Source organism: Mesoplodon densirostris, chromosome 1 (assembly GCF_025265405.1).
Source record: "Mesoplodon densirostris isolate mMesDen1 chromosome 1, mMesDen1 primary haplotype, whole genome shotgun sequence".
NCBI classification, from domain to species: Eukaryota; Metazoa; Chordata; class Mammalia; order Artiodactyla; family Ziphiidae; genus Mesoplodon; species Mesoplodon densirostris.
The window spans coordinates 172,015,344-172,033,343 of record NC_082661.1 but is presented as its reverse complement, the minus strand read 5'-3'; the positions used below and the strand labels follow the sequence as shown (position 1 = coordinate 172,033,343).

Genomic DNA, 18,000 nt, shown 5'->3' with positions numbered 1-18,000 from the left:
TAGTAAACAAACAACAGAATTAAACACAGGCAATTAAACAGCTTTTCAAGTGGACACATGAACACGGTGAATGAGAATCCTCGTGTTCCAAAGTCTCCTTTCAAGTGAATTCCACAAACCCACCTGTCAGAAAATCCTGAATAGCAGCAATTAGTGGTTCTCCATTCCTTGGGGTTACAAGATTTGCTTTAGTCTGAAGGAAAAAGGAACACAGTAAGTTAGCCATCCTTGGATGCATGATACAGTCCCAAATACCTGCACCACAAAGACTCTGAATTGTTATGAATAAATGAAGAGTAGCAGGAAGATGAGGCTGAGCACTGCAAGCTAGGGTCCTTAACTGCAGCTTTGTCACTAACTTCCATCCCTTAATCTGTCAAGGGGAGAGAAAAATTACCAGCGAGACTGACCTCAGAGGTTCTTGCACTCAAATACTGCATGAAGTAGTTTTAAGTTTCTATAAAGAACATTTTGGGTATAAGATGTTATTGTAATTAACAAATGCTCTCCTCCAAAGAAAATTTACTTCCGTGAATGAACTATGAGTAGCGCTGTGTTATGTCTGAAGTCAGTCAATTCCACACTCTACAATGATGGCAGAATCGTCGAATTTCTCTTGCGTCAGACATTAAGTTTGAACAACAGGATTTTAATTAAAATGTAATGAGTGCCCACAGTGGCAAAAATGGGTGCTACTTGTTCAGTGCATTATTAACCAATTTAAAGAAGGTTCTGTGCATCAAAGTGCATTTGCTCAAATCTTTTAACTGAGGTGTAACTGAACATGATAGCCAACAGTCAAGTTTCTGCTATACCCTTGTCTTACCCTTTCACAACTGGTGCTCATGTATATCTACTCTCCTAGGAACCCACATTACAGGTCAGAAGACACCCACTCCACTCAACTCCCCACCTATCAGAGAAACTAACTCCCTTATATACTGCAGGGTGTTTGCAAACAGGACAGGCTCCCCTTTCCCTCCTTTTAAGGCGCTTTTCCTCAGAAGCTGGGCTGCACCACCCTACATACCCCCATGAGAACAAGGGCTTCTGCTTTAGCTTCTTCTGTTTGAGGAAGATGAAGGTTCATTTCATCACCATCAAAATCCGCGTTGTAGGGTGTACAGACACACTCATTAAATCTGAAGGTGCGGTGGGGTTTGACCCTGGCCTGTGGAATACAAAAAACAAACCAGGAGAAGGACTTAAGTAATTTATCTAAAACCTTCTTGGTGCCCATACGTTTGTTCTCTACAGCTGTGTCTCTATTTCTGCCCTGCAAACCGGTTCATCTGTACCATTTTTGTAGGTTCCACATATATGTGTTAATATACGATATTTGTTTTTCTCTTTCTGACTTATGGACACTGTATGGACACCAAGGGGAGAAGGCGGTGGGGGTGGGTGGTGGTGGTGTGATGAATTGGGAGATTGGGATTGACATGTATACACTAATATGTATAAAATGGATAACTAATAAGAACCTGCTGTATAAAAAAATAAATAAAATAAAATTCAAATAAAATAAAAAAATTAAAAATAAAAGCTTCTTAGTTTCAACATAAAAAAATGGCTTCCTGGAGAACTGGACACTTTACTTTAAGGAAGTAAATTTCTAGTATGTTCTGGCAAGTAACATGTCACTTGTGGTCTCATTCAAGTAGCTTTATTAGATCAAAACACGATGAATTTGCTTTAATACTATGAGGCAAACATCAACACAGAAGCCATGAGAAAGGGGTTCCCACTGGCCAATGATGTCACACTTTGCTGTTAAAAGGTTAATGGCAGAAATTGAACAAAACACACTGACTAAATAAAAACTCATGATGACAGTGAAAAAAAGGAAAGCCCAAACAAACAAAAACCCCAAACCAACCAAGTTGGAAGAAACTGAGCACCGAAGTTTTATGCCCTAAACTGACAAAAAAGGAAAAAGAATTATACGCTTATTCTGCCTTTCTTTTATGAATTCTATTTTTGGGGTAAGTAAATAGCCCTAATTAACAAGGGAAAATTATTAATTACAAGAGTGGTAGGTATTAAATGTGAAAGGAATGTTAAATAAGAAAATCACCATTTTGTGACCCAATGAAATAATGATCATAAATGGAAGAGATCATTAGAGAAAAGGCTAATAAGGGACATTTTAAGAGAGGCACCAGGCTGAAGCGTCTGAATCCCTAACCTTTTCAGCATAACTAAAGTGGGCCAGCCAGATGTGTGCCTCCTGAAATATGGCAAGAGGAAGTAGCCAGCACCACCTATGAGTTATTTTGGCCAAAAAGTTGAACCTGAATCTGATCATCCTTTGAGAGCTAATTTCCAGTTTACAGGAATAAAATGAAGCACGAAGGAACCCTTACACCACACATAGGCAGACAAACAGAGAACATGCGACACTCTTCAGGACAAATGACCTGGTTTTTTTCAACAATGACACTGAAATTAAAAGAAGGAGGTGAGACATTACCAGATCAATAGAGGCTTCAGACATGTATCAACTAAACATAATGTGTAGACTTTGCATCTTGATTTGAACAAACTAATTGAAAATTGCAAAAAGATTTTGAGACACTTGGGGAAATCTGACTATGGACAGGGTACTAGACAACACCAAGGAATGACTTCATTTTGTGAGGTGTGACGCTGGCACTATAATTACGTGTGTCTTGCAGAAGTAAACTGAATACACATGGAAAAAACACATGGCATCTGGGTTCACAAAGAAAAAAGAGAGAGAAAACTAGTGTGGCGAAATCCTGAAAATTACTGACTATAGAGGATGGGACTGTGAGTTCATCATAGTACTCTTTCTATTTTTGTATATATTTGAAAATTTTCAAACAAAAATATTTCTATGTTAAAATGCCCCAAAGTCAAGCAAAAGTTTCCAGAAAAGGAAGGCTTCTGTTTGCCTCCTAGATCTCCATAATCATAATTCCATAATCATAAACTGCATCTTTGGTATTTCCACCACTGAGCAAAAAGATGGATGTAATGTTTTCACAAACTACTAAAAAAAGGAATCTAGGGCCTCCCTGGTGGCGCAAGTGGTTGAGAGTCCGCCTGCCAATGCAGGGGATACGGGTTCGTGCCCCGGTCTGGGAGGATCCCATATGCCGCGGAGCGGCTGGGCCCGTGAGCCATGGCCGCTGAGCCTGCGCGTCCGGAGCCTGCGCGTCCGGAGCCTGTGCTCCGCAACGGGGGAGGCCACAACAGTGAGAGGCCCGCATACCGCAAAAAAAAAAAAAAAAAAAAAAAGGAATCTAGAAAAACACTACCTTAGGAGCCTGTTTAAACACTGTTTGCAAATGCTCAGGGATTTAATGGCTTTGCAGACAGGAGAATTTATGAATATTTAACAAATTAAAGTTGCATCTTGTTTCCATTTTAAATCTCCAAAAAAGGAACTGCTGCTGTTGCAAAAAGTAAACCATCCCAAAAAATATGGTTCAAGGTCTTAGTTGGAGTACTGCAAAGAGAAATCCTGTAAGCATTTTAGTTCCTTAGTTAATATGCTATTTTAAATCAAGTCAATTTTCTGCCATATCTATTTTACATAACTTTGTGCACACACATATATGTATATATGTTGTTTGCAAGTGAAATCATGGTAGTCACTTTCACACTAATTTTCAATTAGTTCCTGTTTTACTGTTGTATGAATAGTACATTACAAATATTAAAAACATTGAAGGGAAGTTTGAAATTTAAGAGTTTCACTCAAACTAAAAAATGAGAGAAGAGGAAAACCAAAAGTTATGAAAATTTGAGATTACTGGCAATTTAAATTTTAGAAGTCTGGAATTTAGCGTGGCACACACAGCAAAGTTCCACCCAACAGAAATAAAAACCAGTCTCATGCTCACCAAATGTGCCATAATGCTCAATTTGTGCAGCGAAGGCTGCCGATTGAACAGAACCACGTCTCCATCTATGAGGTGTCTCTCCACAATGTCCCCATACTTGAGCTCCTGAGCCATCTTTTCTCTGTTTCCGTATTTCAAAAACCTTAACATACAATAATAGACATAATCTGTGAGAACAAAGTTTCCTCAGCAAGTTTCTCCCTCTTCATATCAGGATTCAGTCTCTAAAATGATCACGTTTCATTGTATTTAAGGTGCCTCCATACGCCATTAATTAAACTACAACAACAACAACAACATTTTAGTTTATTTGATTTTTTTGGCTGAGCCGCATGGCTTGTGGGATCTTAGTTCCCTGACCAGGGATCAAACCCTGGCCCCCAGTAGTGAAAGCACCAAGCCCTAACCACTGGACCCGCGGGGAATTCCCTAAACTACAACAAACTGCTTGTGAGATCTATCTTAATTTTAGAAATGTCAAGATACGATAAAAGCATGTCTTGGAATCACAGAAATAGAGTAATAAACCAGCTTCTCCCACACGGCCCTGGTGATATGTTTGAATCTCATGAGATAAAAAGGCACTGGTGATCAGCTCATCTCGCTGTAAAAAGCCAGAACTGGCAAAATGCATGTCTCCTGGGTCAGGAGCGCACTGAGGTAACCCCAGAGCGCCCAGGTGACATAGAAAATGATCTGCTTTCATATCCCAATGCATTCTGTCTTTCTAGATCCAATAACATTAAATGCTATGGAATAAATGTACATTGTACGTACATTCAACAAGCCAAGCAGAGCAAACGAGCAATGTACCTAGGCTCACTTCAATTTAAATAGATATTTTCCACGTGCTACAATATCACAACAATTGTACTTTGGAGTGCATTCTTTGCTAAGTATGGTGACAGTAAACTTGGTCATGAGAAGACAGTTACATCCAACCAGATCGGGAATGCATTACCTTTTCATCTGCATGTGTCTCTGCTGAATGAAATTGGCTCCTGGGTGAACTTCAGGGCCATTTCGAACCAGCTTCCTCAAAAAGTTGATGTTTGCCTTGTTCACCTGGAGGATCACAACATAAAGCAGAATGAGACACTGTTAATTCTATAAGCTAGCACACTATACTGAACTGGATCTCAGGCTTTACTTTCCTTACCTTGTCCTAGGAGAAAGAGAGGCACCTGCAGGCACCCTGCTGCCAGGGTCTTGAGTGTAAGGACAACAACGGGATGGCACCAGGTTCAAGTCTGAACTTGGTCACTCACTTGTTGGGTGACAGGGCCAAGGCCTTTACTGGCCTTTGGTTTCCCTAGTGGTTCAACAAGTGGACTGGAATGATCTATAGGGACCTTCCAGCACTCTGTAATCCTAAAAACAGGTGGCAACTTCATCTGCGATGATTTTCCACGGGCTTCTAAGGTTTAAAAGTTGTGACACCAGCACCATAGGCCCTGGTCTGTACTGCCACGTCCTGTAGCCTCTTGGACAACAGTCTCATGGGACACCACTTCAGAGAAGGAAACTCTGGATCATTATTAACTCAACCGAGGACACTTTCTACACAAGCTTAACCAGAAGCCTCTGTGGTTTGGGCTAATTATGACTCTCAAGGGCAAAGCCAAGGCCAATCAATATCCTCCTGTTATCAGGCGTTTCGATTAACTACACCTCGGTTAAAAAAAAAAATACTGTAGGGCTTCCCTAGTGGCGCAGTGGTTGAGAGTCCGCCTGCCGATGCAGGGGACGCGGGTTCATGCCCCGGTCCGGGAGGATCCCACATGCCGCGGAGCGGCTGGGCCCATGAGCCATGGCCACTGAGCCTGCGCGTCCGGAGCCTGTGCTCCGCAACGGGAGAGGCCACAACAGTGAGAGGCCTGCATACCACAAAAAGAAAAAAAAAAAAAAAATACTGTAAATACCAGTTTACACTCATGATGAATATGAATTGAGTGTAAAGCAGTACAGCCTTTCTGGTTATGCATGAATAGCCTTAAAATATTCGAAGTCTTTGATTCACTGATTCTAATGTTTTAAAAATAATAACTATCCCAAGAAAATTAACTGGTGTTGTGTTTATCATAAGTTACTTTAACACGTGAGGTATGAACTAAGACAGATGTCAAAGATGGTATTATTTGGAAAAAAAAAGTTTGCAGACTTGTCTGTTCAATGTATATCTGAGTATATATACATAAAGGCAGACACAACTGCGGCTGTACATGTTGTAGATATTACACATGGTGACATATGCATGAAGCAAACTGGAAAGATAAACACACATGCCAAACTGTGGGTCGGGTGGGTTACTGGGGATTTTCCACTGTCTGTTGTTTGGAATCTCAGAACGTGACACAAAAGACTGGATTCAGACAAAATATTGAGCAACTCAATGTACTTTACCTTCTCAGGAAAAGTTAGAATTTTGGCCACATGAACTGGCACAGCTACCTCATCAATTCGGAGGTTGGGGTCAGGTGAGATGACTGTTCTGCCAGAAAAATCCACTCTTTTTCCTGAGAGATTGCCTCTAAATCGACCTAAATAAATAAAAATATATCACAGGCCTCCAAGGTACAACGTGTGCTGTTGGGGGCAATGTGACCAGAAAGCCCAAGGACAGCCCGTGACCTCCAACTAGATAAGCTGGACATACGTTCCCCAAAATGAAACAAAGGCAGTAGACCGTCTCCTGCACACATTTTTGGACACGTACCCTGTTTTCCCTTCAGGCGCTGGACGAACCCTCTGGTCCATTTCTTGGGCGCCATGTTGAGGGGAATGCCTGAGAGCTCACTGTTAATGTAGAGGGCGCACTGCAGCTGCAGGAAATCCCAGTCTTCCATGATCATCTGGGTCTTAGCTCCTGATATCCGATGCTAAGAATAAGCAGAGGATAAACAGAAATAAGCCTGGTCCATTTGACTTTCTCCATCAGACACTTCTGTTTTCATGCTAATGGGAAGCACTGACCTTTTTAATGACATCATTTAGGAAAATGATTTCTGTCAATTTCATCGTCAGATCATCTTCATTGGTGCCAGACTTCAAATCACTCACGACAGAGGGTCTAATACACAGAGGGGGCACTAAAAGTCGTGTGAGAATCAAATCGGAGGGCTTTCCAGCTTCTGGATTCATCAGAAGTAGAGGGACATCTTCAGCTGGGATTCGTTTAAATAAATTCAGAACTATTAAGGGATTCAAGTTTTCCTGTGGAAAGGAGGGAAGGAAGGAGATACATGTTGGTTTTCCACAGCTTAGGCAAAGGTTTACTTCTGCATGTCCTCTAACCTATCTGCCACTTAAATGATAATACACACAAGTGATGACAGAGACTTCTGATAACATGCTACGTTGCAAGGGCCCTAAAAATGTTCATGCCTTTTATTCCAATAATTTAAGCCAACAATTCCACTCCTCGTAATTATTCCAAAGGGTATGATTTTAGAAATTAACACAAAGATTCAGCTACAAGGATGTTCACTAAAGCTGTTCTTAATGGTGAAAAGCTGGAAACAGCCTGACAGGTGACTGAGTCAATAAAATCATGGTACATCCATACATGGAAAACTATGAAGCTATTAAAAACAAACAAAAAAGAAGCTACGGAAATGTGGCTACTGCCATGAAAGGTGTTCACAAAATACTGGTAAATGAGATAAGTATGTTTATGATGTGATCTAATTTGGGGGAAAACATACATCTATACAGAAAAGAGGAAATGGAAGAGTTTACCAAGGTGTGAACAGGGCTGTCTTTAGATGAGTGGAATTATCATCTTTTTGCTTCTTTTTTTACATTTAAACTTCCTGTAGTGAACTTATATTGTCTTTGTATTAACTTCACTTAATAGAAGTGCTAGGCTCTAACAACTTACTCATAAGAACTATGTAAATTATCATAGATATTCAAACATCACAGCTAAGAATGGTCAGATTGTGTTGTTGCTGGTTATTAAATTTTCTTGGGATCAAAGATTGTGACTGAGACTATATGTTATAAGCAGCATTTGCTATGCAATAACTTAATGAGAAGGGTTAAGAAAGAAACATTTGAACAGCCGGCTACTGCTCTTAGAACGCTGCCAATGAAAAGTTTCTGTGGTCCCGCCCTGGAGGAGATGGCAGTGCAGCTGGGTTCTTCTAGGAATCCCTCCAGAGGTTTTCTGGTCTGGGTCCCTGTCCAGAGAAGAATGTCCTCCTCAGCATCCCTGTCTCCCAGTGATGGGCACCTCGCTGCCACCAGAAGCAATCAGGGAGGAAGTCTAAAATGAATAGAATTCTAGAACGGCATGAAGGCCCGATGTCACCTGCAGTACCACAGTCAGTCCTAGATGAGAACATCTTGGAGCTGGAGGCCATCCAGGAGGGCAAGGAAGGCAGGAGGACTGGCAGGAGCCTGGAAACCAGTTCTCAGCAAGAGCAGTTACTCAAGAGTGATAGAACAACTGCATCCCAAGAGGCACGTGGAAGAGGCTGCTGACTTATTGTTACGTGCCAGGAAACAGAAGTCAGGGACTGTTGGACAGGAGAGCAGGGCTCAGCTGTGTACATGGCGGAATACCCTAACAGCTTGAGTTCTCTAGCAATGCAGCGTGGCTGCCTCGGGTGGTGGTGAGGCGACACAGCCAGAAGGACATCAGCCAGGGCAGCCAACACTCAGTCTGCAGGGACGATGCCATCTATGGAGAGACTCTTATCTGCAGGTCCACCACCCCCTGGATTTGTATTAAAATTGGGAATGGATATATGTTAGTCTTCTGGGGATAGAGTCCGGAGTTTTTGTCAAGTCCAGGTTGGGTCGCATGTCTAAGGTCACAGAATAAATAAGTGGCAGGGCTGGGCTCTAATCCCAGGCCTGTCTGACCCCAAAGCCAAAGCTCTTAACCACCACCCTAAACCACGTCTAGGGTGTCGCCTGGGTCAGGTGGGCTGGGGTGGACAGGGAGATGGTGGCAGTGGGGGACACCCTGAGAGGCAAGGTAGATGTGCAAGACAAGTGACTGCTAAGTGGGAGGGGGTCACCTCCTGGGCCCAGCCATTTAGGCCTAGTCACTTGGAGACTTTTCCAAACAAGATGCCTCCCAGGCCCCAGAAGATAATTCTATTGCAGAGTGTGTGGAGCAGAGAAGTGGTCCACAGCAAGTAAGGACAGTGGCCGCAGGGCTCCAGGTAGAGAGCTGGCAGGGGAAAGTGGTAGTGGATGTCAGGCAGGTTGATCTCGGAGCAGCAGGGGAGGCTGCAAGTAAGGCCACACTCCAGAGAGCTGGGGCACCCCTCAGGCTCACTGACAAGGCTGCCAGCCAGGCTTCTGACTGCTTTCTACACCGCCATCAGCCTGGAAGGTAGAATTCTTCTACACTCATGACAGTAGAAGGACAAGATCCACTTTCTCAGCCTGCATGCACCTTCACTTCCTCTGCAGGAGCCTAGTTCTAACTGCCTTGAAGACATCTCCACTGGAATGCACTGCTGATGCCCTCCCCCATTTCCAGGAGAACTACCATGTTTCCAGATGCTTGTGCATGGGCACCCGCTTGCCTCTGACCACCCTCTCACTCCCAGCACTACAGTGGCTGGTCATCAATTCCTGTCCATTCTGACTGCATACGATGACTCTGCCCCTGGCTCCACTATCACTACCTACCCAGGATCAGGATCTGTTTTCTTTTTGCATCCCCATCCCCCAAATCAAGGCATAATTTAAATACAGAAAATTGCACAAATCTTAAAGAGATTGATAAATTTTTACATGTATACACTGGTACACATATACCACCATTCAAATCAAATAAAGAATATGTCCCTCTCTCCAGAAAATACCGATACCCCCTTTCCCAGTCAGTACTAAGCCCTCACCCCAGATCAGTCTTGCCTGTTCTTGGACTTGGTCTAAATGGAATCATACGCTTTGTACTCTCTTGTATAAAGCTGCCTCCTCTCAGCAGGATCCTGAGATTCAGCCAGGCTGTGTGTGTCAGTTCATTTCTTTCATTTCGGGATACTATCCCATTGTGTAGATCTGTGACAATTTCTACATTCTCCTGTTGACAGGCATCTGGGCTGTTTCTAATTCCGGCTTTTATTAATAAAGCTGTAATGAACATACTTGTACAAATATTTCTGTGGACATATGCACCCATCTCTCTTGGTATTACACCTAAGAGTAAAGCTGCTGGATCACAGGGTGAGTGTGGGTCTTATTTTATAAGGAATTGTCAAAGTGTTGTTTGGAGTGGTGGAAACGTTTCACATGGCCACCATCAATGTAGGAGGGCCAGCTGCTTCAGATCCTTGCCAGCACTCGGTTTTTAGTTGTTTTACATTTTAATTTTTCTGAGAGGGTATGTGTGTGTGTAGTTTTAATTAGTATTTCCTTGATGATTGATAACATTGAACTTTTCATCTATTGATTGGCCATTTGAATATAACCTCTTGTGAAGTGCCAATTCAAGTCTTGCTTCTGCTTTCAAAAATCGGGGTTTTCTGGGACTTCCCTGGCGGTCCAGTGGTTAAGACTCTGCCCTTCCACTGCAGGAGGAACGGGTTCAATCCCCGGTCAGGGAACTAAGATCCTGTATGCCGTGTGGCACAGCCAAAAATAAATAAATAAAATTAAAAAAAAAAAATTTGGGTTCCCCCCCCTTACTGATTTATAAGAACTGTGTCCTATATTCTGGACATGAGAGTCCTTTATCAGACAAATGAAGTGTGACTATTTGCTCCCACTCTGTGACCTGCTTTTTCATTTTTGTAATGGTGTCTTCTAATGAGCAATCAGGCTCTTCTAAAATTTCGTTATTTATTCATGTCCCTTCCCTGCTCAAAACCTCAGTGGCTCCACAGTCCCCAGAGTGGGATGCTCTCTGGAAAGCAGACTCAGCTGTTCGTCCTTCCTACAGCACAGGCTATGCTCCGATGGCCTTGGCTAGGACTCTCCCCCCACCGCTTACTGTTATCTTGGGCGACTCTGCTGCATGGCTGCTGTGAGGATTAAATACAAGGCAATCCACAGAAAGAACTTCGAACAGTGTTGGAAGGCAAAAGCAGTCACTACATGCAAGGTGCTTTTATTAGCGCCGTCAGGACTTTCAAACAGAACCTCAGCTTCAGAACAAGCCTCAGCGCTGCCACCTGCACGTGCTGAGCTTGTTGCCCTTGACTCTCTAAACCCTACTCAAGTTTAAGGACCAGAACAAACCACACCTTTCTTCACAGTCCTCCCTAACCAAGTCCGAAGTGACATATTCCTCCAGATTTCCCACTGAACTCACTGTCCTTGCCATTCCTGTGACAGTTGGCACTGTGCCCCATGGTATTAGCTATGTTTTCACAGATTAGTGACCTACGACACATCTAAACCGTGGGATCCCTGAGCACAGACCCACTGCCTTGCAGTTCCTGATGCTCCCCCGCAGGTCTGACAGTTTGGTACTCAGCAGCCACTCAACTAATTTCTTAGTTTGGTATACTATCAATTCTAGAAGGTACCAAGTGACTTAAGTGTTAATCAAATTCAGAACAAGACACTTCATAAAATTCTACTAATTAAATTTGTGCCAGGTAAAGTACCTACAAATTCTTCTATGTCATTATGCATGTGAGAAACAGGATCGCTCAGTGTATGCCCTACACAGCTATAATTTTACAGTCTTCTACGATGAAAATGTAACGTGTGTTACCTGTACAATTAAAAACGTGTTAGTTACGAGGCTGGTGCACATTGAACTTAGTGCCAGATGAATGCCTGTCATGTGGAGTACTCCCGGAGATCTAGCTCCAGGGGACCTCTCATTCTGGAGGAAGCTGTGTACCCAGAGGGGGAGAGAGAGGACATTCAATGCAGAGGGAGGCAGGCTTGCATTCCAGGCTCACCTGTGCCCTCCCCAGTAGAGGCTCTACTTCTTTGTTATGCTCGATGGCGGTTTCGAAGGACTGAAGGAAATTTGACACGATAGGATCCACCACTTTCTTGTTGGTCTTGTATTTCTCATGGATTATCTTCAGTAACCCGCATTTCTTTACAGTACCTGTAAGAGTTAATTTATTTTACCATGGTTGGAAAAATCAGGCTCTTGGTTAGGCTGGCCTGAAGTTGCGGTCTAGGAAATGCAGTTACAGAAACTGCCACCACAATGAAAGATGAGAGGTGCATTCCACTCACCATTAAAGGCACCACAATGATGGCACGTGTTCTTCTTCCGGCATTTATCAGAGATTTTCTTCTTCAGCCCTCGCTTCTGGAGGTAAGTCAGGCCGGGCCTCTTGAGATAATCCAGAAACTGCTTCTTCTCCTCCTGGGACAGCATGATGTGGCAGCAGGTTTTACAGATCATCTTTTAAAAATTAAACAAAACAGGTAAAAGGATAAGAGAGGATGACAAAGTCTTTTCTTTTTATTATTATTATTATTATTATTATTATTTTTTCAGTACGCGGGCCTCTCACCACTGTGGCCTCTCCCGCTGCTGCTGAGCACAGGCTCCAGATGCGCAGGCTCAGTGGCCATGGCTCACGGGCCCAGCCGCTCCGCGGCATGTGGGATCTTCCCGGACCGGGGCACGAACCTGTGTTCCCTGCATCGGCAGGCGGACTCTCAACCACTGCGCCACCAGGGAAGCCCCTATTATTTTTTTTATAATTAAGCATTTATCTTAGAAAATTTTAACGCTTTCAGAAATGGATTCTCTCACAGTAAGGCTTTTATAAGGTCTCCTCTCCCCATCCAAAAACAATCCCCACAATGACTCCAAATCTTATAAGGAACTATTATCCTAGACTAAGCTGCTCAGAATAGTATTCTTATTTCCTTTCCACCATACTCCACAGTTCAATGCAAAATGGAGAATGTGCTTTCAAACCGAAATAATATGGCATTCAAGCAGCTCAAGCTTTAAAAATCAGGCCAGAACATTCAAAGCCTGATGAAAAAAGACACAAGATGGAGGCATAACTACTAGAGCAAACACAAAATTTTGGCCATTAATGGATCAAAAGTAATGGCTGATGCTCCTACCTTAAGTTCATGAATGTCATACTAAAAAAAAAGAGATATTTGGCAAAAATCTTCTAAATTATTTATCCCAAATTCTCAAATGGAAAGTTATTTTTAATGCATCACTCTTAAATTTTACACTTCAATCACTCATGTTTTCCTTTTACGACTATTCAGAAGAAATAGTTTTATTTAAACTTAACCTAGTAAGTTTTTCCTCTCACACATTTTTACATAAAAGGTTACTAAAATCACAATTCTGAGGAATTTCTTTTTAATCGTACAAACAGTATATGCTTAAAATTCAGTAAAGAAATTAAATCCTTTCTTATTCTATCTAGAATGATCTGTTACCAAATTTGTAAGAACTCTTTTCCCATAGCATTTATTTATACAATCACAACTTATGAAAATTGTATCTCAACTCTATGCTGAACTAGCATCCATGCTTATTCCACATAGGTACTGCCAGTGGTCCCTGCAGTGTCCTTTCAACAATGACAAACTCATCAGGGTTGCCAAATGCTTCATAGAAAGCTAATAAATCTTGTACTGCACGCTCCTCAATCTGAATCAAAGCCAAGGTTTTTTTCGACTTCTGATAAGAGCTGCTTCCTGCTGTAGCTCTTCTTCTACAATAGATGCAAAAGTGACTGGGGCTACCACGGAAGGAGCAGGCAATGAAGAACATGGCTAGGGACTGGGACTATCTATAAGTGGTACATCTGAAATATGGTTGCCTTCTGGTCCTGGGGGACCATGAGTAGAACATCTTACAACTTTTGGAGCCTGGGAACTTTCAATTCCTTTAAAACAAACTTTTTTGATATGATCTCCTGAGCTTTGGCCAGTAATAGATTTTTTTCTAAGTCTCTTCTTTTTTAAAAAAGTCACCACCACCCCTTGCCCAGGACACTTAACTACAATGTACAGATCTACATGAAGACACGCAAAGGCAGCCCATGTTCACCAGAATGCTGGCCATAGTCATAGCCAGCTGGTGGCGTTTTTGTTAACTATTTTTTCTTTTTCATGCTGTTCTGTACTGCTTGAATTACTAATATTTTTTACAATGCATATCTACCACCTACTCAAGGAAAACCAAGGAAAAAGAATCTTTAAGCAATTTAACTTATTGTAAGATGAAATATTGTGTTTAGTATAAAAATGTGCTCTACATGTATCTCCCACCACTCATCATTCCCAAGCTCACTCTAATGTCCCTAGATCAATAACTCCCAGGTTTATACTTTGGAGATGAACACATACATGCTTACCTGTAAGATGCCTATGACTGCTCGGAAGTACCCCACATGAAAACATGGCAATTCCAAGTCAATGTACCCGTAGTGGCCCAGACAGTCAGCCAAGTTCTTCCCACAGGTTTCACAAGGACGGTCCTTCTCACTCGTACCCTGTGGATAAAAGCACACCATAATCAATGGAGACCAGTGGACAGGAAAGTGGGACCAGTCCTCACAGGTGACCAGGGGACTCAGAGTCAGAATCACCTGGGAAACTGCAGGGTATTCACATCCGCCTGACCAAAGGAGGCTGGAGTCCCTGAGAGGCGCAGGGGAATGGGGGAGGTGGAAGGAAGCCCTGCTTCTTCCTCTTTGGTAAGTCACCAGTTTCATCAGCAAGTCAAAACACATGGAACCAGGAAGGGCAGGGGTCTTACCATCCTGTGGTCAAGCACCCCATATAGCAGTGGGGCATGGTTGTTGTCCTGGCTATACAGGTTCTTACTCACAACCTGGATGTGAGCCTGCTGGCGCATCTCCTCAGCTGACTTCATTCCAAAACAGATGTGGCTTCTGGAATGGAAAGAGATAGGGGAACAGTTACATCAAAACCACTTACCAAAAATAGCATTTATGCATATGACCCACCATAAGCAACCTTATCCTTCCAACTCCCTATAGGCTCTGCTCTCTCATTATTAAATATCACTTCATCCTGCTGACTCGTTCCCTCTTCAGTTTCTTCTGTGGTCTCTTCTACCGCCTTCTCTTAAATATTGGCATCTCTCCCTACCTAGGGTTACAACCCTCAAACTTTTTTCATTCTACACATTCTTTCTGAGTGGTGTCTGTCTAATCTCTATCTGCAGGCCAGCTACCTCTGCTCAGCTGGAGACCATACAGATACTCCTTCTGGACAGTTAACAGGCACCTCAAACTCAGCACATCTAAAACAAAACCCAGAACTTTCTCTCCCAAATCTGTTCCTTGTTCATTTTCCAAAAAAAACTGGGGGTTTATGTATGATGTGCCAGGCACCATCCTGAGGGGCTGAGGATACAGATTAGATAAGACAGGGAATTCCCTGCCAACATGGGGCTCAATTTCAGGGAGGGTAAGACAGAGAATAAACAAATAGATACACAAAAGTGAATAGATGCAGGGAAGGAAAATGACGTGAAGCGGTAGAGGAGAGTCTGAGGATACTATGTCGTGTGGTCAGAAAGTCTGGAAAATTGACATTTCCACTGAATTCTGAATAAGAGGGAGCCAGCTGTAAGACTGCCCAAGCAAGAAATTCTGTGTGTCAATCTCATTTCTCCCTTACCTATCCCTAGCAATCCTGTCAATTTCCCACCCCTCAAACTGAGAGAATGGCCATCATCAAAAAGTCTACAAATAATAAATGCCGGAGAGGGTGTGGAGAAAAAGGAACCCTCCTACACTGTTGGTGGGAATGTAAATTGGTACAGCCACTATAGAGAACAGTATGGAGGTTCCTTAAAAAACTAAAAATAGAGCTACATATGTTCCTGCCATCCCACTCCTGGGCATATATCTGGAGAAATCCATAATTCAAAAGGATACATGCACCCCAATGTTCATTGCAGCACTATTTACAATAGCCAAGACATAGAAGCAACCTAAATGTCCATCAACAGATGAATGGATGAAGATGTGCTGTAGATATATATAAATATATGCATATATATATATATATACAAACACACCCACACAGTGAAATATTAGCCATAAAAAAGAAAGAAATAATGCCATTTGCAGCAACATGGATGGATCTAGAGATTATCCTAACTGAAGTAAGCCAGAGAAAGACAAATATCACATGATATTGCTCATATGTGGGGGAAAAAAAGATACAAATAAACTTATTTACCAAATAGAAATAGGACTCCCCTGGTGGGGCATTGGTTAAGAATCCGCCTGCCAATTCAGGGGACACAGGTTTGAGCCCTGGTCTGGGAAGATCCCACATGCCGTGGAGCAACTAAGCCCGTGCGCCACAACTACTGACCCTGTGCTCCAGAGCCCGCGAGACACAACTACAGAAGCCCTCGTGCCTAGAGTCCGTGAGCCACAACAACTGAGCCTGTGCTCTAGAGCTCATGAGCCACAACTACTGAGCTCGCGTGCTGCAACTACTGAAGCTTGTGCGCCTCGAGCCCATGCTCCGCAACAAGAGAAGCCACAGCAATGAGAAGCCTGCGCACCGCAACAAGGAGTAGCCCCTGCTGGACGCAACTAGAGAAAGCCCGCGTGCAGCAACAAAGACCCAATGCAGCCAAAAATAAATTAAAACAAAAAAACAAAACAGAAATAGACCCACAGACATGGAAAACAAACTTATGGTTCCCAAAGGGAAAGTAGGGGAGGGATAAATTAGGAGTTTGAGATTAAAGTATACACATACTATATATAAAATAGATAACCAACAAGAACCCACTGTATAGCACAGGGAACTATACTCAACATTTTGTAACAGCCAATAAGGGAAAAGAATCTAAAACAGAATATATATATAAAATTGAATCACTGTGCTGTACACCCGAAACTAACACAACATTGTAAATCAACTATACTTCAATTAAAGAAAAAAAAAGATTCCTCACTGCCTGCAAGATGGCTCTGAAACAAAGCTTCAAATCTGCTCCCTTCTCATCTCTATACTTTCTCCCTCCTGTAAGCTCCTGGAAGAAGGCTGTTCTGCCTGAACCCCTTGCCCACCTGTGCTGTCAGAACCCCCTATGCCTACCCTTGTCCTCGCACTTGTCCTATCCAACGTTGACTTGTCTACCTTCTCCAGCTAGACTAGGCAGTAAGGTCTTACTCATGTCGTATCATCATGTCTATCATCGGGGCCAGATTTGTTTCTCTACTGGAAGGTCTAAGGAGAGGCTGTGGCCTACTAAGTTAGCTCTAAAGAAGGTCCAGAATAACAGCCTCATTTCTGAGACTGCTATCCATCTGCCTGTGGTACAGCTCTCCAGCTGGCAACGCCATTCTTTTGGTCAGCAAATACTACCTCCGTGTCATGTGCTCTGCAGCAAAATGAGTCCCCGCCCCAGGTTGCTCCCATTCATTGCAATGACCAAAGATTCGCTGAAAGTGGTCACCGTCTCACCTCAGGAGAATTCGAGCTTCGGCCCATGGTGCACGGATCGCCAAAGTTCCCACCACATCCCTCAGGTTCGCACCACATCCCCCCTTCTCCGCCCAAGGAACCACCCCTGGCCTGGGTTCCCCAGGTCCTGAAAGCCCTCTGCCCGATCAATATCCATTAATCTAACCCGATACTCCTGAGCTGTGCCCACACCTCCCACTGATTCCTGGCCCTTCCCTTCCAACCGACCTCACCTCTGACCCTTCCCTGACCTCGGACCCCTCTGCTCCTAATTTCTCTGCCCTTTGGGGAGTTTTGCTCCATCTTACATTTTCTTGGCCACATCCGTCTCCCGGAACTGCTCCTTCACCATGGTGACGGCTGCCGGGGCTCCCTCCTCGAGACTCGCTGAGCTAGATTAGAAATAGGACGCTCACCGCACGCCCCCGGGACTAATTCTTGACTGGTTGCTAACACATCCCCGGCACTTTTTCGGCCACCGTAGCTCGCCCCACGTGCCCGCCTCCACTTCCGCTACTCGCCGGCGCTTCTGTCTGTTAAGAGAGGCTTCGAACACGCCGCTTTTCGCCTTCTCTCTACACTGCCATCTGGCGGCACCTCCTTGAAACTGTACCGAAACCTGCATGGGATTTTCAAAGTCCAGTTTCCGGTCCATTTCTTCTTGTCACCTAACACCTGCAAAGAAACTACAACCCCCTGCCTCAAAACTTTTAGAAAACCAGAGAGCCAAAAATTGCATACAGTGGAA

At 43.4% G+C, this 18,000-nt stretch overlaps 1 protein-coding gene across 2 annotated transcripts in view; it reads right to left on the bottom strand.

Annotated features, from left to right (window-relative positions):
- Positions 1 to 18,000, bottom strand: part of POLR3A (RNA polymerase III subunit A) — a 52,943-nt gene that overhangs the window by 33,487 nt on the left and 1,456 nt on the right. The window contains exons 1-12 of one of the 2 annotated variants that reach the window (XM_060111558.1): positions 17,561 to 17,747; positions 14,551 to 14,686; positions 14,147 to 14,284; positions 12,039 to 12,210; positions 11,750 to 11,904; positions 6,846 to 7,085; positions 6,589 to 6,751; positions 6,276 to 6,412; positions 4,834 to 4,937; positions 3,873 to 4,014; positions 1,031 to 1,171; positions 124 to 193 (exon numbers count right to left, since the gene is read on the bottom strand). In XM_060111558.1, the coding sequence (XP_059967541.1) occupies positions 124 to 193; positions 1,031 to 1,171; positions 3,873 to 4,014; positions 4,834 to 4,937; positions 6,276 to 6,412; positions 6,589 to 6,751; positions 6,846 to 7,085; positions 11,750 to 11,904; positions 12,039 to 12,210; positions 14,147 to 14,284; positions 14,551 to 14,686; positions 17,561 to 17,604 (1,642 nt within the window). In that variant the 5' untranslated portion in view covers positions 17,605 to 17,747. Of the gene's footprint in view, positions 1 to 123; positions 194 to 1,030; positions 1,172 to 3,872; positions 4,015 to 4,833; positions 4,938 to 6,275; positions 6,413 to 6,588; positions 6,752 to 6,845; positions 7,086 to 11,749; positions 11,905 to 12,038; positions 12,211 to 14,146; positions 14,285 to 14,550; positions 14,687 to 17,560; positions 17,748 to 18,000 lie in introns of those variants that run through there. The other variant, XM_060111569.1, reaches the window with a different exon arrangement.